At 42.0% G+C, this 23,242-nt stretch overlaps 1 protein-coding gene across 3 annotated transcripts in view; it reads left to right on the forward strand.

Annotated features, from left to right (window-relative positions):
• Window positions 1-23,242, forward strand: part of ANO6 (anoctamin 6) — a 186,685-nt gene that overhangs the window by 46,422 nt on the left and 117,021 nt on the right. The window contains exon 1 of one of the 3 annotated variants that reach the window (XM_087855792.1): window positions 5,866-5,923. The exons of the other annotated variants lie outside the window; for them this stretch is intronic. Coding sequence (XP_087711918.1) covers window positions 5,881-5,923 — 43 coding nt within the window. The 5' untranslated portion in view covers window positions 5,866-5,880. Of the gene's footprint in view, window positions 1-5,865; window positions 5,924-23,242 lie in introns of those variants that run through there. 3 annotated transcript variants of the gene reach the window in all.

Genomic DNA, 23,242 nt, shown 5'->3' on the forward strand with positions numbered 1-23,242 from the left:
GTAAACCTGATTTAAAAAAAGAAAAGAAGTCTGGTGCCACAACATAGCAAATAGGGAGAGAAAAGGGGGTTAGAAACAGTAATCAGAAGGAATCAGATATTCTGTACTCTCAGTGGCTGGAATGATTTCATTAATTTTCCTCGCCCAGGCTGTGAGTTAGAAAAGTGTAGAAACCTGTGGAACAGTGCTGTCCTGCCCAAGCGTATCTGATTCTCTGCTGTGAGCACTGGTCTGCTCTCCCATTTCTTTTAAGCCTACCCATGAGAGCTGCCTTTATCTCCTGGGTCACTTCCTGGGAGAATCCTGAAGGAGGGAGGGCTGGCCATGTGATGAGGCATTCATGGAAACAGAGCGTTGGTGTTCTAGACGAACTGAGGCTTGCAATTCCAGAGAGTTACTAAGTCGTCTGAGTGCATTTATGGGTAGGGAATGTTATCTCAGAGCATTGTTCATTCATCATGAGTCATGGAGGCCCTGGCCCTTTATCATGGAGCTCTTGCTTATCTTAGCAGCACTGGGCACAGCTGACCACTCCCTCCTTCCTGAAATTCTTTCTTTACTTGGTTTCTATGATCCTGCCCGGTTTTGATTCTGCTTGCAAACTCACTTGTGTTTCCTGTCTCCCCTGCTGCATCCTTCTCTTCTGAGTCCTGGCCTCTAACTTTGGAGTGCCCGTGGCTTTGTTCTCTGCTTCCCATCTCGGCTCACGACTTAGGTGACACTCATTTCCAGAGCCTTAAATACTATCTGTTTGGTGATGACTTCCACATACATATCCCCAGTCCCTATCACTCCCTGGCTTTTCAGCTGCCTGCTTTCCCGCCTCACTTGGTTGTCTGCTAGACATCGCAAACATGGCATGTGCAAAGCCAACTTCTCATTTGTTTTCTAAACCTACGTTTCTTCCATTGTTCCTCATCTCGGCGGCGACTCCACCCAGTTGCTCAGGCCCCCAGACCCGAAGCCTTCCTGGATGCCTGCCTTTCTTTCACACCTTATGTTGGACCCATTAGCATCTATCCCCAATCCAAGCACTCCTCATCTCCTGCCCCACACCCAAGTCCGAGCCCAGGCCGCCACCGCTGCCGCCGCCGGCCACCACCACCACCACCACCACCACCACCACCACGGCCGCTGCCACCACCACCACCACCACATCTTGCTGGGACTTTGGAATCACTTCCTCAGCCCTCTTCCTGCCTCTGCTCCTTACGTTGTGGTCTGAGTTCACACAACAGCCATGGGAATTCTTCTGCTTTATACTTTTATACCACCTGCAGTGGCTTTTCTTCAAACAATATAAAGTCCCGACTCTTAGCCATCATGTACCGTAAGGCCCCTGCCACCTCCCTGTGCCTGTCTCTTGCTCTGCCCGTCTCTGCTGCAGCCACACCGGCCCCTCACTGTCCCTTGACGTGTCACCCTCCTGCCTGGAACGCTGCTCTCCTCCCCCTCTCCAGCTGCCCTCACCTCCCAGCCCCTTTCCGTCTAGGATTTGTGCTCTTGCACTTCCTTCAGGTCGCCCGCAGACGCCACCCCGCGGAGCTGGCTGGCCTCCCTGACTCACCTACCCCACAGATCACTGGTACTCTTGGCTCCCTTCAGGTGCTTTATTTGACTCCAAAGCATTTATCTCCACCTGCAGTTAAGTCTGTATTTGTTTATTGCCTCTGTCCCCCAGTAGGTCATAAGCTGCATCAGAACACCGTCCTGGCGCTCAATAAGGGTTTTTTGAACGACCGAAGGGATAAGTGAATTAATGCTCAGGTACCCCTATATTAAAAATTAAAGAACCAAACACCTTCCTAAACCTTAGTACCCCTCTCCATCTCTCACCCCGTCTCTGGGTCCCTTGTTAAGGTCGAATTTCTAAAATGTTGTCTAATGTACTACAGTTCTTCACTACCCATTTCCTCTTTACTCTGCTACAACCTGCTGTCCTTTCCCATCCCTCTTGTGAAATTTCTCAGGGTCGTTCAAGCTCTACATAGTGCTGCTTCTAATAGAGACATTCTTTTCCTGTCTTATTAGATCTTGCGTTTAGTTTTGAACATAAGTTCCCTGAAAAGGAACTTTTTCTGTGGTGTTATCTGTTGTATCTTCCACATCGAGCATGGTGCCTGGCGCAGCATAGTTTCCAGAATAGGGGTTCTTAATGTTTATATGTGTCATGTCCTGAGAGGTTTGACGAGTCCTCACTTCCATTTTTTTTTAAAGGGGAAAAATAATTTTTTTTGTTTTTGTCAGAGGGTTGTATAATTATTTTATAATGTTTACATAAATAGAAAATGAAGTTAACACAAGATTTGTTATGAAGAGCAGCACCCCCCCTTCCATTTTATGTTCCCCAGAGGCAAGCATTTTCAACTTCAGCTGATTATTTTAGTAATTACTTCTGTATCTTTCATTAAATGTAATCATTGTTACTCATCTGTATTTTAGTGTTAGGGATTATCTCTTGATAAAAAAGTGAGTATTTAGCTCGGGTTCATCCACCCCTGCTCCTCTCCCCTCTCACACAAATTTCCCGACCCCCATCCTCCCAGTTGTAACTGTGTTGTAATTTTGGTAAAATCAATATGCAGTGTTTACTTTATTATAACTAATACTTTCCACAGAAGAGCCCTGTAATATAGTTTGATGACTTTTCCTCTCAAGACTACAAAGCACATACTTTTTAAGATCTCTTCATTTTTGATGTACTTATGATTTTGATGTACTTATTCAACCTCAGGTTCTACCCCACTTGTAAATCTCCTCTCAGTCAACCACATCAACAATGTACCAAATTCATCTTTTTGGGGAAATTCCTCTCAGACCCTTCTGATCTTGTGTCTGCCTAGGTTGCTTTCTTGGCCCCCAAAGAGCTAAGGCTTCCCCTTCGCCACCCTCCTGAGAACTCCTTTTGCCGCTCTTCTGTTGGAGCCCCTGGTCTTTGAACTGAATGACTTCTTCTTTCGTGGTTTACTACTTCATTCTGGTGGCACACAGTGTCCAGTTCCTTATGGAGAAAGGGTGTAAGAGGAGAGGAGTTTTTGAGACTTGCAGGTCTGACAATGCCTTTTGTCTCCCTGGCTTTTAACTGATGGCTTGACTAACTATAATTCTTGAGTAGAAATCATCTCTTCTCAGAATTTTGAAGCCTCTGCCTTCCAGTGTTGCTTTTCAGAAGTTCCTGCCATTTGGATTTAAAACCCTTTGTATGAGGGGCGCCTGGGTGGCGCAGTCGTTAAGCATCTGCCTTCGACTCAGGGCGTGATCCTGGCGTGATGGGATCGAGCCCCACATCAGGCTCCTCTGCTATGAGCCTGCTTCTTCCTCTCCCACTCCCCCTGCTTGTGTTCCCTCTCTCGCTGGCTGTCTCTATCTCTGTCGAATAAATAAATAAAATCTTTAAAACAAAAACAAAAACAAACCCCTTTGTATGAAAACTCTTTCTGGAAATTCCATGATGATGTACCTTGGTGTAGGTCTGTTTGCATTTAATATGCTGGAAACTCAACTTCTTCACTATGGAAACCCCATCCTCCTCCCTCTCCCCACTTTTCTTTAAAGGGAAAATAGTATCCTTAGTTTGGGGGAAAGATATCCCTCGATTCTGGAAAAAAAAAATGCCTTTCAATTATGGGAAATTTCTTCTCTTTATAATCATTTCCCCTCCATTTCTCTGATGATGAACACTCTATTATCTGGATATTGGCTATCCTGAATTGGCCCCCAAATTTTCCATCTTTCTTGTTTTCCATCTCTGTCTTTTTGTACAACTTTCTTGGACATTTCCTGAATTGTATCTTTCAGGCCTTCTATTCAATCTGCCATCATTTTAATTTCTAAGAGTTAATATTTTTTATTTCTCTCTCTCTCTCTGATAGTATCTTGTCCTTATTTCATGAATGTACTTTTCTCAGATAACTGAAGATGCTAGAGTTTTGATTTTTTTTTAAATTTCTTCTTCCTGTGATTTTTCTCTCTCCTCTAAGTTGCTTTGCTGTTTCTCTGTTAGATGCTTTCCCTAATATCCAAAAGTCTTGTTATCCCCTTCTGTTTTAGATTAGCTATCTAAAAAGATGACTTGAAGTTCTTTGATAACAGATTGGGCTTAGCTTCATTCTAGGCTGGGCTGTTTGTTTTTGTTCTGTTTAGGAAATCCTGATGTATTTTTAGGTTTTTTGTTTGTTTTTTGAGCTGACCAGGTTCTCCAGAGAAAAGACCAGTGAGAAAGCCAAGGACAAGGTTGGGGTGTCTCAACGTTCAGCAGTAATTTGTGTAATCTCTTTTCAGTGTGAAATCCCACTCCTCAACTGTGCCTAGAATCCTCTAGTCCAAAGATCCCTTATTGAATCTTTTAAGAAATACATTCTCAGTCTTCTCCTCGGTGGGACCTGGGGGGTTGGAGGCAGTTCCTTTCTTCAAGGAGTGAGGGAGGGAATCTGTGGGTCTCTCTACTTAGACTTTCAGCGAGTTCTCTGCCCCACCTTCACCCCCACTTCCAGAGGAACCTGGCACTGCCAGTCCCTCAGCTTCTTGAGGGTTTATCATTTAAATGACATTGCTTCTAGGTAGTCCTGGTTTTGGACTGAGCTTTCTCCAGTCTGCTCAGCCGGTCACCACTTGTCTGTTTGCCCTCCGTCTTCCAAACTTGTGTTACTATCTCTTCTCCTACACGCTTTATATTAGTTTATGTCCCAGTGGTGTTTGAGGAGGGAGCAGGACTCAGTGCAGGTGGTCAGTACTCCATCTTTATTTATTTATTTTTTAAAGATTTTATTTATTTATTTGAGGGGGACAGCAAGGGGGGAGGAGAGAGAGGGAGAGAGAGCGCATGAGCGCATGAGCAGGGGGAGGGGACAGCGGGAGAGGGAGAAGCAGACTCCCCGCTGAGTGGGAAGCCCATGAAGGGCTGGATCCCAGGACCCTGGGATCCTGACCTGAGCCGAAGGCAGACACTTAACCGACTGCGCCCCCCAGGCGCCCCCTAGTACTTCACCTGTAAATGAAAGCCTCACTTGACATGTGTTTCTTTGTTGTTTATGAGGCATTTGATCACACTTGTGAAACGGGACTTCTTTGTAAATCATGAATCTCCATTTTCATTGGCTTTAGTTCTTCTCTTAGGAATAGTTGGGGTCCAGTACGGTGGAAAGTTTCCTGGACCAGGAGTTAGGAAGCTCGGGTCCTCTTCCCAGATTTAATACTTAATCCTGGGCATTCTCTCTTGCCATTATTTTCTCACCTGTAAGTCCACGGTATTGAAGTAGGTGATCTTAAGATCTCTTTGTACCCGAAGATTGATTTTCTTTCCAAGCAGTTGAGATAATCACATGTAACTGAACACCAGATTAGAAAACAGAGCTGCAGCGGCCAACTGAAGGAACTGCAGAAGTGAAGCTTTTGCTCGGGTTTGTCAGTCAGTCTCTGGTATCTTTAAAGTCTCAAGTAAAATTGCAACCCACGTTTCATGAACAAGAAACCGTTAAATGGTTAAAAATTCTGAATTTTTTCCCTTGGGCTATTTTCAGCTGATAGTAGTTCAGCTGCAGAGCATACTTGGATTCACGTTCTCGACAGGGAGATAAAGTGTTAGTGTTGAGCCAGAGAAACGGGGAAGATAATAGAGAAAGAGGTCTGGTTTGTTTCCTTTTTACCCTCTGGCAGGGATGGCCATCCTCGGTAGCACCCTGCCGGGAAGTGTGTCCTTCCCGTCGGGGCTGCGTGTGAGTAGATAAAAGCCGCATCTGTGTTTTCTCTGTCCTCCACGTTGCGGTTTCTTGTTCAATGGAAAGACCGAGTGGACATAGCATGTCACTGTGGTTTTGACTGGCTGGTTTGATCACCACCCCAGCGTGCTCAGCAGCGGTCAGTAGAGTGACTAAGGAGAAAATGTCATCTGTGAGGCCGGCGACCCGGTGGGCCCGAGACCAAGGTGAGGTTCTTTAGGGCAGGGCTTCCCAGACTGGGTTGTACCCCCAGAGCCGCCCTCGCCCCCAGTTACTAATGCAGAACCCCCATGGGGCGGGGCATGGGAATCCTTTTGTCAGAGTTCCCCAGGGTATTAGGATACACTTGATCCTTACACTGACTCTGAGGACCTGTTGCCTCAGGGACAAGGGGCCAGAAAGAAACTCAAACTCTTGAGCGTTTACAGAGCTGGGGAGAAAAACCACAGAACAGAAGCTGAGCCCTGAACAGCGAGCCAGCGGACACTCGTATCCGTCCCGGAAAGGATTTCAAACTCTCCCTGCTTTCCTCATGTCCCTGTTTCACACCCTTTCCCCTCATTCTTAGTAGGTCATCTCGCTTCTTAAATCACAGAGGGAGTAGAGACCTTCCGGGCACAGTACCTCAACAACTTCTCTCAAAAAAATTGTGTGTATGTGTAATACACATATATACTTACGTTAACACTTCACTCTGCTTCCCTGATGAAGGTTAACCCCTCTGCCTATGCCTCTCTCCATCAGTGACCCCTCCTGTGTATTTTTCTTTCACTCTTTTCCATCAGCATTTGTATGTGTACGAATATGTAATATATGTGATATGAGTACGTATTGCATCTTACAAAACAAGGCACAGCAAACAGAACCATGCCTTCCTCGACTCTGTGGCCAGCCTAGGTTCTCCTGCGTCTCTTTCATTCAGTCGTTCAGCCAGCCAGTCTGTATTTACTAGAGTCAGCTGTGCACAGAGCCCTGGCTGGGCCCTGAGCTTCAGCATCAGACCACACAGACCTAACCCCTGCTCTCATGACGCTTAACGTCTCTTTGTAACCAGACTCCTTTAAGAATTATTCTTCTTACTTTCCCCCATTACAGAAGTAACACACGCTTGTGGTCATAAATTTGGAAGTAGCTTCCTAATGGGAAGTCTCCAAAAGGTTTAATGCAGAAGAGTACTGGGTCAAATTTCATTTTCAGAGGTCACTTAGGCTGCTGAAGGGAGAAAGGATTGGAAGGGAGTGGAAGTTGCTGGTGAGTGATTGGTCAGGAAATTTCTGCTCTAGCCCAGATCAGGGCTGCTTGGCATTGTAAGATGGAAAGAGGAAGACAGTCTCAAGATACATTCAGCACCAAAGGATGGTGAGTGTTTGGCTGTGAGGATGAAGAAGAGAGGGGGAGTCCAGGATGACACCCAGGTTTCTGGCTTGACCAGCTGCATTGAAAGAAGTCGTGGAGAAAGAAGTGTGTGTGTGTGTGTGTGTGTGTGTGTGTGTGTGTGTGTGTGTAAACATAGATCCTTTGTGAACATTCTGTGAATCTGAGATGCCTGGGAGGTTTCCAAGTGGAGGTGTCTCATAAGTGTTGGGATGTATGAATCTGGAATTCAGAAGAGACCACCTGAAACAGAACGATGCATTTGGAGCCTTTCATCGAAAGCTGTTAACAGGTGCCATGGATAAATTACAGAGGGGCAGGCCATAGGTGGGGGCCTGAATATTTTCAGAAGTTAAGCTCCAGTCTGGGAAGGGAGACCCCACCGCGGGGCGGAAGAACTTCTAAGAGAAGGGAGTCTTCAGAAGAAGTCATGGTCAGCTGTGTCAAAGATTGTTGAGATGTCAAATAAGGCAAAAATGTAAAACTGATGTTATGTTTAGCAGCGTGCGAGTCATGGATGACCTTAGCCAGTTGAGTGGCAGGAAGCTAGAGGCTGGGTACACGCCCTAGAGCCGTGGCAGGAGTATTAAGGATTTTGGACTGTGTTGTAACGTAGTTGATGCCGTGGAGAAGGCTGATAAAGTTGTTGTGTTCCCTTCTTATGATCGCCTCTTATCTTCATTGTTTTATTTTGGTTATCAGAGCAGTATGTACTCATTGTAAAAGTTTTAAACATTAAAGTATATGACTGAGAATAACTTCTGTAATTGCATTGCCTTGTAGATGACCACCATTAATAGTTTGAGGTATATCCTTTCAGATTCCTCTGCGTGTTTGAGACCACATATACAAACTGATACGTATTTACTTTACAAAAATTGGTTTATTGCCATAGAGTCTGCTAGAGCTTGTGTTTTTACCTGTGTAGTTCAGAGACCTCATCCATGGAGCAGATGATGCATAGTCTTCTGTTGTGTCGTGGTAGATTCTCTGGATATGTGGGTTTTATTTAGACATCTTCGCTTTCTCACAGAGTGCTACACCGAACATACCTGGACATACTTACTTGTGCGTTCCTGACATATAGTTGTGTCCAGGAATTTCGATGGAACGAGTTCCTAGAATGGAGTTGTGGAGTCAGAGGCATGTGCGTTTGACATTTTGATAGTGCGACAGTGCTCAAGGGGAGGGGCTTTTTCTTTCTTTTTCTTTTTTTTAAGATGGAAGAAATTTGAGCATAAAAAATGTCAACGAGGGGCAAAGAAAGAGTAGGTTGAAGTCACAGGAAAAAGTGCTCAATGTCCTGTTGTAAGAAACCAGTGAGAATGGGAACCAAGGCAGGGAAGGAGGCTTTAGGCTGAGGAGCATGAGGGGGTGGGGAGCAGGGTCCTCGGTCTGTGCCGCAGCCCCAGAGCCTTGACCCGTGCCGGCACGCGGCGGGCCCCAGCAAATACTCGCTGTTCGAATGAATGAACAAGTGTAGTTCGGTTGATTCGGCAATGGAACTTCATAATGTTTCTCTCTCCAAGATCTAGTTTTTCCACTTCCTCTACAAACTGGAAGGTTAAGATTTCTTAAACTGGCCAAGGAGAAGTTAGAGATTCAAAGGCCCTTCTTGCTTCGTGAACGCAGTTGCCCAGGGCAGGCGGGACTCCAAGACAGGGTGTCTCCAACTTTCACTCCGGTCACCCACAGAGCCTGTTGATTCGAAGGCCCTAATACCCTGGACTCCATCTAATTCTGTTCATCCCCACAACCGCCATCATTCTGTTAGTTCCAGCCTGGATTTTCTTACAGAGCAGCCTCTTAGATGGTCTCTTATCTCCTTTTGTACGTTGCTCAGAACTTGGTTTAGGGACCACTGCCTCTAACCCCCCAGCCGCGTTGGCTCTGGAGTGCTTTCAGCTCCCAGTCCTGTGTAGCATCTGTCCTCCCTGGAAGGTCACTTGTATGTTTTGTTTTTTTTTTCTTATGTAAAACCTTCATATATAAATATCTTAATAGACATTTTTACATCTCTAAGACCTGTCGTGCTTAGCTCATGTTGCATGCTACATAAATGATTGATATTATTTTGTGTGAAAGCCTGATTCTTATATAAATTTGGTACCCAGAAAGGGAGGACAAGGACAAATGCAGGCATGAGATGAACTCACAAAGGACCAGTAATATAAGACATTTGATCCTGGAACAAGCCTCAGGATTATTGCTCCCTAGGGAAAGGCAATCTGCTTTAAGTGTCATTTGTATTAGTATTTCCATAATTAGCATGTTAAATGCGTTTTTTGAGAAAATTTAAATACCTTGCATCTCTAGGGTGACTTAGCTATATTCAGATGATCTGTTTATTTTTAAAATCTTAAATAACTGCTTTCTGGAGTAGAAATACTTGAACTTCTTTAGCTGCATCTGGCCAGCTGGAGGATAATCGCGTGACTGAAGTCCTTGATGGGATTCTAAAAGAAATGGCCTTCCAGGGCATTGCATAAAGAGCTCCCAAATTAGGATTGGAATGTTCCTGTGTGGGTCCGCCTGCCTCCCCACCCCATCACCATGCCCCGCCTCATCTAGTGGGGAGGTGGGGGGGGGAGCGTAGTGGGAGGTCCTTACCAGCTGGCAACCGAGCTAGGAATTCAAGTTACAGAATCAAAGTGTAAGGAAAGAGGGAGACACCAGACTTGGTTACTTTTTCCACAGAGCAGAGGGCCTGGGTTCAATCCCTGGGACCGCCTGGAGAGGCTCTTGTTTGTCCTGAGGGATGCTTCTTGCCTCGACTCCTGTCTCCCCACCCAGGGTCTGAGCTTCCCCCAAACAGCCTCCCATTCATAGCACACTCCCTGCGTCCTCAGCAGTTAGGATGGCCATGGCTCCGGCTATCCCTTCAGAAGCGAATGACTGGGGCGGGGTCTGGGCGCCCCACTTCCCCCAAGTCCGCTGGGCTGCTGTAAAGGGTGAACAGGAAGAGGATGGGAAGAGGATGAGGTTTTTGCTGCTAGGGTTACACTTGACTCTCGTGTTTTGGCTGAGCACGAGGGGCAGTGGCCACATATGAATTTAAACCCCTTGACCGTATAGGCATTCAGTTCTGTTTCACCTAACATAATATCCTAACTATTAAAACTAATTCACGTGGAAGGAATTTTTGTCCTCTTGGTCTTTTATTTAACTGGTAGCTTAAAAAATATACGCATACATTCAAAATTTAATGAGCATGATTTAGAAATACTTACATAATACAGTAGAGAATGCATAAAAATGAAAAAAACTTCATGAAGGTTCAAATATATCATTTTCTCCCTCTCCTTATATAATACTTGTAGTTAATATTCGTCTGGTGTTTACTGTGTGCAGGTACCATGCTAAACATTTCACATGCCACAACTCATTTCATCTTTAGAACAACCCCATGAGGAAGTACTCTCATTCCCATTTTTCAGGTGTAGAGTTTGAGGTATAGAAAGGTTGAATAAACTGCTCAAAGTCACATAGTGAGGAAGTGGTAGGTCTGGGATTTCAATTCAGTCTGTTTGGCTCTAGCAGCCAGCCTTATAGAAGTTGGGCACCCATTTGGTAAGTCATTGAGATAATTATGGAGTTCCTAACATGTCCCAGGTACTGTTCTAGGTGCTTGGGATTCAGCTACAAACAAGCTCCATCATGGAACTCACTTAATGTATAATAATGAAGTTATGAAATACTAAAGGAAAGTACAGCAGGGCAAGGTGGCAGAGAACGGTGGCTCTACTCTCGGGCTGTTGAAGTTAGGATTTCAGGGACGGCTTCTCCGAGGCAGGCATATTGAACAGAGGCTTCAGTCGTGGGAGAGAGCAAGCTAGCTAAGGCCAAGGGGCAGTGTAATATCATGGCTACAAGCCTAGCACATGGGCTCCTGGGTTCAGATTCTGATTCTCCTGCTCCTTAGCTACGTGGTCTTGGACCAAGTGCTTGACTTCTCTGTGCCTCTTCATCAGCGATGTAAAGGTAACTATAATACTTATTTTTTCCCTATAAAGCTGCTGTGAGGATGAAATGGGCTCATATATAAAAAGAACTTGGCTATACAGCAGGCATTGGAATGTAAGGACTCTGAGTGTTAGCTGGTATTCTCTAGGCACTATGGAAATGGTGAGAAGTAGTTACTTTCTGGGTCCGTTATTTAACTGGTAGCTTAAATCAAAATCTGGGTAGACTTTGAAAATTCAGCTGATAGGATTTATTGAGGAGTTAAATGCAGGGGTATGAGGGAAAGGAGCCAGGGATGACTCCGGTAATTTGGTATGATTAATTTGGTGGATTTGGGAGCCATTTACTTAGATGGGGAAGACTTGGGGGGGTGGGAGGCACAGTGGAGGGTGGAAATCAAGAACTTGGCTTGTAGTTAAAATTGAGACCCTTCTTAACATGTCCATGTTTTGTACATGTTCACTGTCGAAAATTGGAAAATGTAGACATAACTAAGAAGAAAATAAAAACACCTGACATTCCATCACCCATTATCTTTGGGTTGAATTTATCTTTACCCCATACAAATTTAGATCGTATAGTATATATAGGTGGTTTTTTTTTTGTTTCTTTGCTAGTTTTATATACTGTTCAGTTTATTTGGAAAATGGCTCATGACAAAGGGGAGAGTTAAAATCTAGGCAGGGTGATAAGAGCCCTAGCACCGTGAAAGGCCTCTACACCTGCCAGCACAGAGAGCGGTTATGGACTCAAGCTTTTAGAGGGGTCTCCGGCTAAGGAGGGTAATGTGTATCATCTCTCTAAGGACCCCCAGGGCCTGCACCTGGTGCAGCCTCATGCACAATCGTTAGCAGAACGACACTTCGTTTCCACTGTGGTAGAAGGCACATCAGCTGAAACTCACTGTTGTAACCCTTTTTAAATGTACGGTTCAGTGGCATTAACTACATTTACATTGTGGTGCAATGTCCTCACCATTCGCCTCCAGAAGTTCTTCATCTTACAAAACTGAAACTCCACACCCATTAAACAGTAATTCCCTATTTTTCCCTCCTCCCAGCCTCTGACAACCACTGTTGGACTTTCTGTCTCTGAATTTGACTACTCTAGGGACTCAGATAAGTGGAATCATATAGTAGTTATCCTTTTGTGACTAGCTTTATTTCACTTAGCATACTGTCCTTAGGATTCATCCATGTTGGAGCATGTGTCAGAATTTGCTTTTTAAGGCTAAAGTAATATTGCATTGTATATTTTGTGTGTCCATTCATCTGCAGTTGGGTACTTGGTTTGCTCCCACCTGTTGGCTGTTGTGAATAATGCTGCTATGAACAGGGGAATACAAATATTTGAGTTTCTGCTCTCAGTTCTTTTGGGCATATACTATATGCAGTTCTTTTTTTTTTTTTTTTAAAGATTTTTTATTTATTCGACAGAGACAGCCAGCGAGAGAGGGAACACAAGCAGGGGGAGTGGGAGAGGAAGAAGCAGGCTCACAGCGGAGGAGCCCGATGTGGGGCTTGATCCCACAACGCCGGGATCACGCCCTGAGCCGAAGGCAGACGCTTAACCGCTGTGCCACCCAGGCGCCCCCTGTGCCACCCAGGTGCCCCGACTATATGCAGTTCTATAATCTACTTTTTCACACTGAAGTACATTATTAAAATTTTGTGTGATGAATATTCTTATACAAAATTATTTTAAATAATTGCATTATGAATTATCAATAGCTGTGTCCTCAGTGACTTAAGCAAGGATTGTTTCCTAGAACTAGAATTACAGGATTGAAGAATATGACTTATTTAAAGTTTTTGCTACATTTGCCAAATTGCCGACCAGAAGCTTATGCAACCCGACACCAGCAAAATCTGTATGTGTTCTCTGCTCCTTTGTTAATATTAGGTATTAGTAATTATTTTCTGTCAATTTGATAATTAAGTGGTTTTCCTTTTATGCAAATTTAGGGTTCACTTTCCGGGTTTATTTGTAGCTGATTACTGGGGAAACTATTGACTTGATAAACACTCAACATGTGAGATGATGAGCGATGGTGACGATCTGTGGGGTCCTTCCTAGTCTTCAATTCGAAGGCATTTGTGAGCCTTTTGCTCTGTGTGTATATGACAGGCTGTGTAATTGGGTTTTGAGATCTTCTGTTGTGTGTGCTAAATACATTCTTAGTAGTTAAACTTTCACACTTCCTTACTTAGAATTCAAAAATCTTAAAAGTGCTAAAAAGAATTTTTTTGGTAATTCATTTGGTTGTAAAACCTGACAGATCATAACACTGTGTGTCAACTATACTCAAAGACAAAAACAAACCAAAAAATACCTGAACTCATTTGGTGGAGAAACCTGACCTCAGCCAGCATGAGGCTATTTATATATCTTAATTGTCCCACTTAGAGCGACGGTTCTTATTTTTGGCTGTAAAACATGACTTCGTTTGATTAAGGGGTGCTGTCCCAGGCCCCACTGAGGTGCATAGTAATATATACTATATCCATACAAGTTATTTTCTTTTTAAATTCCAAAACCCAAGGGTTTTGGCATCAGAGATTTCGGATAAGGGACTATGGATCTATAATTTTTTTTTTCTTGCATTTCAATGTTCTCAACCCTCATAGGCTTCAAAAACTCATTTTGAAATCAGGCCTACTCTGGTAGGGTGAGCATGGAGTTACAACTCAATGTGCTTTGAGTTTAAAGACAATAGAAATTTAAGTGTGGTGTCTTCTTCCAACCCCAGGACACTGTATAATCACTATAATCTGGGGACTGACAGGTCAGTGACTAGAGCCAGGTTTCAGCTGAGCTGTAGCCAACTGCAAACTCAGGACCTTGAGGGTCCTGGGAGGCCTGGACCAGTTGAACTGTAAAGTGATAGTAATAGCTTTCCAAGATATTGTTGCAACATATTTCTATAATTAATACCACTTGTCCTTTATGGAGCATAAACTGTCTTAGCCAGGCTTTTAAAAACAACACCAAATTGGTAAAATCAAAAAAAAGTCAGTCTTCAGTTATATGATTGATTATTATTAATGCTATTAAATCTAAACTTTTAGGAACATATTTATTAAAATGGTAAAGTTTGCAGAAATGGAAAAGCTGACTCAAATGCATGTGGAATTGTAAGGAGCCCTAAATAGCCAGAACAACTTTGAAAAAGAAGAACAAAGTCAGAGGACTCACATTTCCTGATTTCAAAACTTACTACAAAGCTGCTGTAGTAATCAAAACAATATGGTACTAACATATGGATAAACATGGACCAATAGGATGGATCTAGAGTCCAGAAATAAATTTCTACATTGATGGCCAATGGATTTTTGAGAAGGGTGCCAAGTACACTCAGTGAAGAAAGAAGAATCTTTTTAACAAATGATGTTGTGACTACTGGATTTCCACATGCAAAAAGAATGAAGTTGGACTGTGAACCTTGCATCACATACAAAAAATTAACTCAAAATGGATCAACAATTTAAATATAAGAGTTAAAGCCATAAAACTCTTAGAAGAACACAGGCGTAAATCTTTGACTTTGGATTTGGCGATGGATGCTTAGATATGACAAGAAAAGCATGCACAGCAACCACAATAGAGTAGATGCTTTGCTGGTGGGAATGTGAAATGGTGCAGCCACTGTGGAAAGCAATTTGATGGTTCCTCAAAAAGCTAAACATAAAATCACTAAATGACTCAGCAATTCCACTACCAGGTATATACACAGGAATTGAGAACAGAGACTCAAACAGATACTTGTATGCCGTTGTTCATTGCATATTATTCACAACAGCCAAAAAGTGGACACAACCCAAGTGTCCATCAAGGATGAATGAATGATAAATGTGGTTTATTACACACACGCACGCGCACACAGTAGAATATTCAGTCGTAGAAAGGGATAAAGTTCTGACACATGCTGCAACAGGGATGAACTTCGACATCATCATGCTGAGAGAAATAAGCCAGAAACAAAAGGGCAGATATTGTATGATTCCACCCACATGAAATATCTCTAGAATAGGCAAATTCATAGGGACAGAAGGTAGATTAGACGTTATTATGGCCTGTGGGGAGGGGGAGATGGGAAGTGACTGCCTAGCGGCTGCAGAGTCTCTGATGTGATTAACAAAAAGTTTAGGAAGTAGTGGTGATGATTGCACAACATTGTGAACAGAATTAATGCCACCAAACTGTACACTTAAAAATCGTTAAAATGGTAATTTTTATGTTTTACGTATGTTAGTACAATAAAAAATGTTTAAGATGGCAAAAGGAACTAATGAATTCAGTTGGAATCTGAGAAGTTTGTGATATACATTGGGCTTTTCTGTAAAAGCATTAGCTAACCTAGTTGGGATGTGAGAATGAATAACTTGATGCTTGTTCCCAGCTCTTCAAAAGGAGATGTGTTTAACTTCCAGGTATATTTTTGGAGCTGAATTATTGGGGGAGGGTTGTGGGAAGAGGGAGAGGCACTGTGTAAGAGGAACTAAAACAACTCTAAACATCACAGAAATATAACGAGATGAAGAAAATTGTGTTTATCGGAGCTCTTCTCAGGAATAATATTGTCATTTGGGGATGGAAGAAGTCCTTAGAGTTGCCACTAGGGTAGAGCTGGAAGGGTGAGATGCCCAAGCCAATCGCTGAACTGTCCCTCTTTTGTTCCCCGGTGGAGTCCTTTGTGCTGTGGGAAGGAGCGTGTTCCTGTTTGATGCATTGCTGGAGCAGTGGGCAGTGCGGAGGAAAGGCAGAGATCTTCCTTTTTATAAATATTGTCAAAATATTTGAAGAACATTATCTTGGAGGAATACTGTATTGTTAGCCTGCCTTGAGTGTGAACATACCCCCCTGTAGCCCAGTGCAATATGTTTCTGGAAATATAAAAGCTCTGTTATTGTGTAAGTAATCAGACTACATTCTGAGGAATTAAAGAGCACTAATAACTTTTCTAGAATGACAGAGAGTTTATAATTCGTCCCATCTTTGGTTCACTCATGGAGACTCTAATATATTAGGTATTGTTTCAAATTCTGAGGAAACAAAGGAATAAGATAATGGCTTTTCCTCCAAGAGCTCATGGACCAGTGGAGAAGAAGAATGAATCAGGACCATACAGTGTGATAAGGGGGACAGAAACCTATGTTTTCCCCAGATTTTATCTTCTGTGGTGCTGGCCAGTTGTGAGAGAGCAACTACCGTGGGATTATTTGGGTCTCTGTTTAGTGTAAAGCCGCAAATTTTTGTGTAATAATCACTCATCTTTCTCTTCCACATTCTAGAAGACCAACTGAAAAATACTGTATTTTAATAACTAATAATGCAGGTTGAGTTTTTGGGCACCTATAATGACTTGACAGGTTTTACTAGACAATGCAAAGTGCTATGGGAGCATGAAGTTGAGGCAAGTAACTTAACTTGGTACATAAATGGTGACATTGGAATACAAATTTAAAGAAAGAGTAAAATGTGTGTGGGGGGGCAGTGAAGGGATGTGCATTCCAGATAAAATGTACTTAGGAGGAGTTTAAAAATAAAAAGGATGGGGCTCCTGGGTGGCTCAGTTGATTAAGTGTCTGACTTCGGGTCAGGTCATGATCCTGGGGTCCTGGGGTTAAGTCCCGCATTGGGGTCCCCGCTGAGCAGGGAGTCTGCTTCTCCCTCTCTGCACCCCACCACGCACGTGCACGCTTTCCTCTCTCTCAAATAAATAAATACAATCTTAAAAAAAATAAATAAAAAGGATAAAACTTGGTGACTGACCAAACGTCAAGTAAGGAAAGGGAAAAGTGAAGAATGACCCCAGCTTTGGCTTAGGTAGTTGAATCAATGTGATTATAGTATATTAATCAAAAATAGCAAGCACAACAGGGGAAACTTTGAAACAAGGCAGTTTTTACTATAATGTAGGGAGAATATTAATTTTTCAAATTGCCTAATTTTTTAAATTGCCTGATGGATAGTACTGAGTTTCAGACATGAGTCAATAATTTCCATACCCTACCAAACTTGACATCGTCACGAACGATGTTTTTCCCTTCATTCCTTTTTTCTTTCGCCTTCAGCTATTTCTTCCACTTCCAGAATTATCCGAGAGAGAGAACGAGCAGATACAAGAGAGTGAGAGAGCACACTTTTGCCTTAAGATGGGAAAAACAGAATTCTAATAGAAACCATCAACTCGAATTTGAAATTGCATTCCAGAAATGACTAGAGGATAACATCACATTTTTTTTTTCATTTAAATATTACCGTCATTGAGTTGAAGTGCCAGTAACAAGCTGGTGTAAAAAAATCATCCATCTAGATTCAGAAAAATGAGGGGCACCTGGGTGGCACAGCGGTTAAGCGTCTGCCTTCGGCTCAGGGCGTGATCCCGGAGTTACGGGATCGAGCCCCACATCAGGCTCCTCCGCTATGAGCCTGCTTCTTCCTCTCCCACTCCCCCTGCTTGTGTTCCCTCTCTTACTGGCTGTCTCTATCTCTGTCGAATAAATAAATAAAATCTTTAAAAAAAAAAAAAAAAAAAAGAAAGAAAAATGAAGAAACATTTCCTGAATCACATCTCTTTTCATTGCGAGTAGCAGCCAATGGTGCATAGGACATTGAGGTCATTCAAAAATATTTGCTGAGTTAATGTTATGTTTTTTTAATGCTTGAATTTATTTTATGAAAAAGAATAGTCAAGGTGAAAAGTCAGGAGGAAAACTTGGTGCCTAACAAGGTTAAGAATGCCAGAATTTGTTAAAGATTGAAGTAAAAAAAAAAAAGCCAATATTTATATAGTACTTAACACTTCTCAAGTCCCTTTTGTCTATGTGTCAGTTAATTTGTTCTCTGCAATGACCTTCTGATGTAGGTATTATAATCTGCACTTTATTGATGAGGAAGCAGATTTGGGGTTAAATGGTGTGCTTGAAGCCACAGAGTTATGCTGTGTAGAGGTCCCAGAATTCAAGTCCATGGCCCTGGGTGATAAAACACAGCCATCTCAGCCTTGAAATAAACTCTCCTGTCTTTGTGTTTTATATTTCATTATTAACTTTCTTTTCATTTATGGTGACTCTTTGCCCTCATTTTAGAATCTCATTTAATATGACAGGGTCTGTAATCTTCAGGCTTACAACCTATGGATAATATGGGAAATAGATTTTTCCCTACTTGTCACCAAAATACAATAGATTCTGTTAGACTGAGGCCAGAGAAAGGGATACTGGCACCTGACGACCAAACATGCCTATCACAGGATAATACGGGACCTGTCGGGGAAGCTCAGTTGTAAGTGATGTGGGTAGTAAGACTAAGTGGACCCATGTAATATCTGGAAAGTATGTGGTGTTAGGAAATGGTAGCCCAAGGGTGTAGTTACTTTAAGAATTGTGATGGCTGGGTGCTAGCATTCGGGTCAAATATCAGATGCATGCTGAGACCAGTTTTCAGAGACTTCTAGTCAAGTGGGAGAAGAGTTTCAGGTGCAGGACTGCCTGGCAAATCATTAGACATCCTGCCTGATCTGGTTATGTGAATACATCCTCATTTCAAGGTGAATGGGCCATTCCTCTGGTATTTCTTTACTTGTACACTCACTAGGTCATGACATTCCTGAAGACAGTTTCTGTACTTTTTCCATCCTGATGTTTGTACTCCTGTCACCTAGCTTCATCCTTGGCACGTGTGTGTCCGTAGCTGTTGGCCCGAATATTGTATCTGTTTACTTATTTTGTGGAGGTTTTCCATTAGTTCTTCTAATTGCACTAGCTAAATTGATAAATTTCACTGTACCATTCTATCATTTGTTTTTCAAGATAGGTTGTTGGTTAATATTTATTTGACTCATACATACAATGCCATCTTGATTCGTTATCAGCTTGTATATAGCAATGGGGGCCCCTTGGAAGTATTCACAGCAGCTGAGGAGACAAATCAGTAGATTCAAAAATATGTCCAATTCTGGAATTGGACAGATCCAGATTTCTCATCGTGTCACTTCTGGTGGTTGACTTCAGGCAACTAATAACCTCGGATTTTCATCATCTGGGAAAACAAAGCTAAAAATAGGAGTAAATAAGACTAGAAATTTCGAAGTGCCAAGCATAAAATAACACACTCAGGAAATTTCTGTTTACATTTTTTCATATCTCAGAGTCTGTGTACGTGAACTTAATTTATAGAGTGCTGTATTTTTTTATAACATGCTTTTGAATTGTCATTTGTATCCTTTGCACAGCCCTATGAGATGACAAGGGAAAGTAATTTTATTAACAGCTTCAGACAAATAAACTAAGTTATTGCCTAGGATCATACAGCTAAAGTTGCCGAATCAGGACTTGAACTCAGTCAATCCCTTTAATCCGTACCCAGTGCCCTTTGCCCAGGGTTCATCTATTTTTACCTGCTGTCTCTCATGTATTCACCACGAGTCTGATCATTTCAGTGGCAACTAATCACCATAATAAATACGTCAGGTGGACCCACCCACTTCCGTGCTGGTGCTGATAAAGTGTGATTGCCTAATTCTGATTACTTTTATTGCTGGGCTCTACTTATCAGGCACATTGGAGGTTTTTTTTTTTTGTTTTTTTTTTACTCATGAATTTCCTGAAAGGTCTTTTTGTGCTTTCTGATGGATAATAGATTGTCTAAGTTATAAAATTATAGATAATGGCTCCTTTTATCACCCACTTTTAATAAGTCTCAAATTAGCTTTGCTCTAGAAATTATCTCTTTTGCAAATGGATAATAAGTGTTAGTTACTCCATTTGTCCTAATAGATAGATGAATAATCATATGAATTGCAACTCTCTGGTGAGGTTTCCACTGCGTTGTTATGAACCCGTTAAAGTGACGAGACCTGTAGATATTGGGCCTTCATTTTGTTCTGCCAAATAAGTCAGAACTAGTACCACCAATGACTGGATTGCTTTAATCTACTATGCTTACCTACATTGATAGTTTTTTAAAATATGCTATTTTTTCACTTTTAACTAATCGTTACGTGATTAATTATGAAATTTTGGAAAAGTAGAATTTTAGTGGATTTCTTTTGACCCAAGCCCTCAATTATTTGAATCAATTGGTTTCTGTAGGTAAAATTCAAATAATTGAGGGCTTGGGTCAAAAGAAATCCACTAAAATTCTACTTTTCCAAAATTTCATAATTAATACAGAAACCAATTGATAGATGTGTGTACAGTGCTTTCCAGAGTATTCCTTCAGTATTTCCTAAGTCTGTGTAGCCTGGCGCTCACTAATGAGCTTAAAATTAATATTCATCATGTCTCAATTTCTTTTTCTCAAGGAGAGGGAGACTTGCTTGCCTGGTTCTTCTCGGTAGCCCCAGGGCCTAACAACACAATGACTGTGTAAGATATAAACTAGGCAATGAATGTTCCTGGAACTTGACTTGGAATTGTGCTTTCATAGGACATCCGTACAAAATTCCACTGATAGGTCAAGGCCAAAGTTTTTTCATCATATTAGAATAACTAGTTTTCAGGTCTCTAGTCAGCCTTTTGATGAACAGATAACACAGAGGTCACAAAAATACACTTTTCTATTGGAAATACTGAAATTAAATGAACTAATCATGAAGCCATTCCAGGTGGTGCTTCTTTTTTTTTTTTTTTTTAATTTTTTTTTAAAGATTTTATTTATTTATTCGACAGAGATAGAGACAGCCAGCGAGAGAGGGAACACGAGCAGGGGGAGTGGGAGAGGAAGAAGCAGGCTCATAGCGGAGGAGCCTGATGTGGGGCTCGATCCCAGAATGCCGGGATCACACCCTGAGCCGAAGGCAGACGCTTAACCGCTGTGCCACCCAGGCGCCCCCCAGGTGGTGCTTCTGTTGTGTAATGCGAAGCATGCTGACAGTACTAAAAATACATTTCAAAATGGTACATGAAAAATGATTTATATAAGGGAAAAAAATTAACATTTTTGCCTTATTAGAATGTTTTTTTCCCTGATTGTGCCCTGTTTTTTATAAAAAGCCCTCAAAGTGTCACCTTGATTTTGACTATTTTTGCTGAGAAATGAACTTTTCAGCTGTGTTAGATTACCAGAAATGAGAATATCAGACAGTAACGGGAGCCCTTCAGTAGTAGAAGTATAATTATCATATTAGCATCATAAATCATTTGCTTCTCAGAACTACATTAGGTCATGAGAGCAACAGCTGCAGCTTTGTTCTACCTGGATGATGTTTCAGTAAGGCCATTTCTGTTTTTATTCACTCAAATTTACAGTTTCTCCTTTGTGTTGACATTAAGCAGTGAATCTATTAGTTTCCATTACCAGCAGAATGACTAAAACTATAAATAGTTCTATATTTTCTCTCACAGATCCTCTCAGGCTGTGTAGATGCCTTTAATTTGGTAAAACATCTGGGTAATACATCTTGTTTCTTCTCTGGCTTTCTGCAAACGCATACTTCCTTAAGCCTTTCCTTAAAAACAAAAAACAAAAACAAAACAAAACAAAACAAAAACACCTCGATAGCAGCTCTATCCTGTTTTTTGACCTCAGATGCCTAATAGTTAAATTGGGCATCTAATTCTAAAAGTAATCCAGAAAGATGCAGAGTCAGATCGCTCCATCAGATTTACAGTAACTCATTTTTAAAAATATCTGCAGTATTACCTTTCAGTGACTTGCTGGTTCTGCCAAAAAAAAAACCAAAAAACCCAAAAAACAAAAAAACCAAAAAACCAATGTATCATAAATACCACATACATAATATTTAATATCTAAATATTATAAAAAGTTTAGGTCTTGTCTTCCTAATGTAACCCAAGCAGCAAAACCCCAATTTAAAGCACAATGTCATAGCCACCAGTCTAAACACATTTTAGCAAGTCCTAGAAGCAGCCTTCAGGAATGTAATTTATCTTGGACAACCGTTGTTCTGATGTTGGAATAAACCAGTTTATTATGTTGCAATTCGCTAAGTGTAACAGGCTGAGCAGTAACTGCCACAGTCCTCTGGGGTTCTCAGAGGCACGCCCCATAATTTTGGCTTTGGTTGCGGCTCTGTAGGCTTTGGCCCACCCCATCTGTTTCTTGTTTCTGTTTTGGTTCGCATTTCGGGGTCTTCTGTGATGAACTCAGTTTTTCGAGAGTGAGAATCACGTGTTTGTGTTGTCATGGCTCCTGGCATTTCCTTTCTGTTCATAGGTGTACAGTGATCTGAATTTAGCGGACAGGATTCTGAGTAAATCTAAAATCTGAGCTAGATATTGGGATGTTCCTTAGTGATGTGCCAAACCTAAGTATTTGGTAGCGGAATTGTTGGCTGACGTTTGGGTTTTGTTGAACAGCCAGTTAGAGATCTTTTAATCTCCCCACTAAGCTTTCTTTTGGGCCACCGAAGGGAATGTTTTCTGGATTGATGGGGACTCAGCCTTTTCCTTCACAAAAGCCTCTAATGGATTTTTTAAAATTAGCGTGTGTTTTAAAAAGGCACAACAAAGCCAAGATAACATCACACTTCATAACATTAGAAGTAATTTCTTAACACAATTTAATGCTTATTCCATGCACAATCTTCCTATTTTCGATAAATGTGTCCTTTATAGCTGGTTGGTCGAAGTTAGGATTTAGATGAGTCCCATATACTGCTAATGGTTGTTGTGATAGTGTGATTCATAATAGGAAATACAAGTTTGGTCTTCCTTACTTCCCAGCAGGAGCTCCTCCCACTGTGGTAACTTCCTAAGTGAGGAGATAGAGAAAGGTGCCTTTTGTTATGTTGATGAAGCGACTTTTGGAAAGCCCCTAGGTAACCACTGGGGGGGGGGCTGGTTGCAAGCGGACCCATCAGGAGATTAGAGGTTTGAACATTTCATTCCTACCCTCTGACTTCGAAGGAGGTGGGAAAAGGAAGATTGAATCAATTGCCAACAGCCAGTGATCTATCAATCATGTCTAAGTAATGAAGCCTAAGAGGGCAGGGTTGGGCTTCAGGCTGATAAATGTGTGCAAGTGTGGGGAGAGTGGTGCTTTCATAGAGAGAGGGCATCAAAGCCCTGGGCCTCTTCTCATGGACCTTGCCCTTGTCCCTCTCTTCTGGCTCTTCATCTGTATCCTTTATAATACCCTTTATAATAAACTGGTAAATGTACGTAAATGTGTCTCTGAGTTCTGTGAGCCACGCTAGCAAATTAATGGAACCCAAGGAGAGG

Source organism: Ursus americanus, chromosome 25 (genome assembly GCF_024610735.1).
Source record: "Ursus americanus isolate L20-20 chromosome 25, mUrsAme1.1.p, whole genome shotgun sequence".
Lineage (NCBI taxonomy): Eukaryota > Metazoa > Chordata > Mammalia > Carnivora > Ursidae > Ursus > Ursus americanus.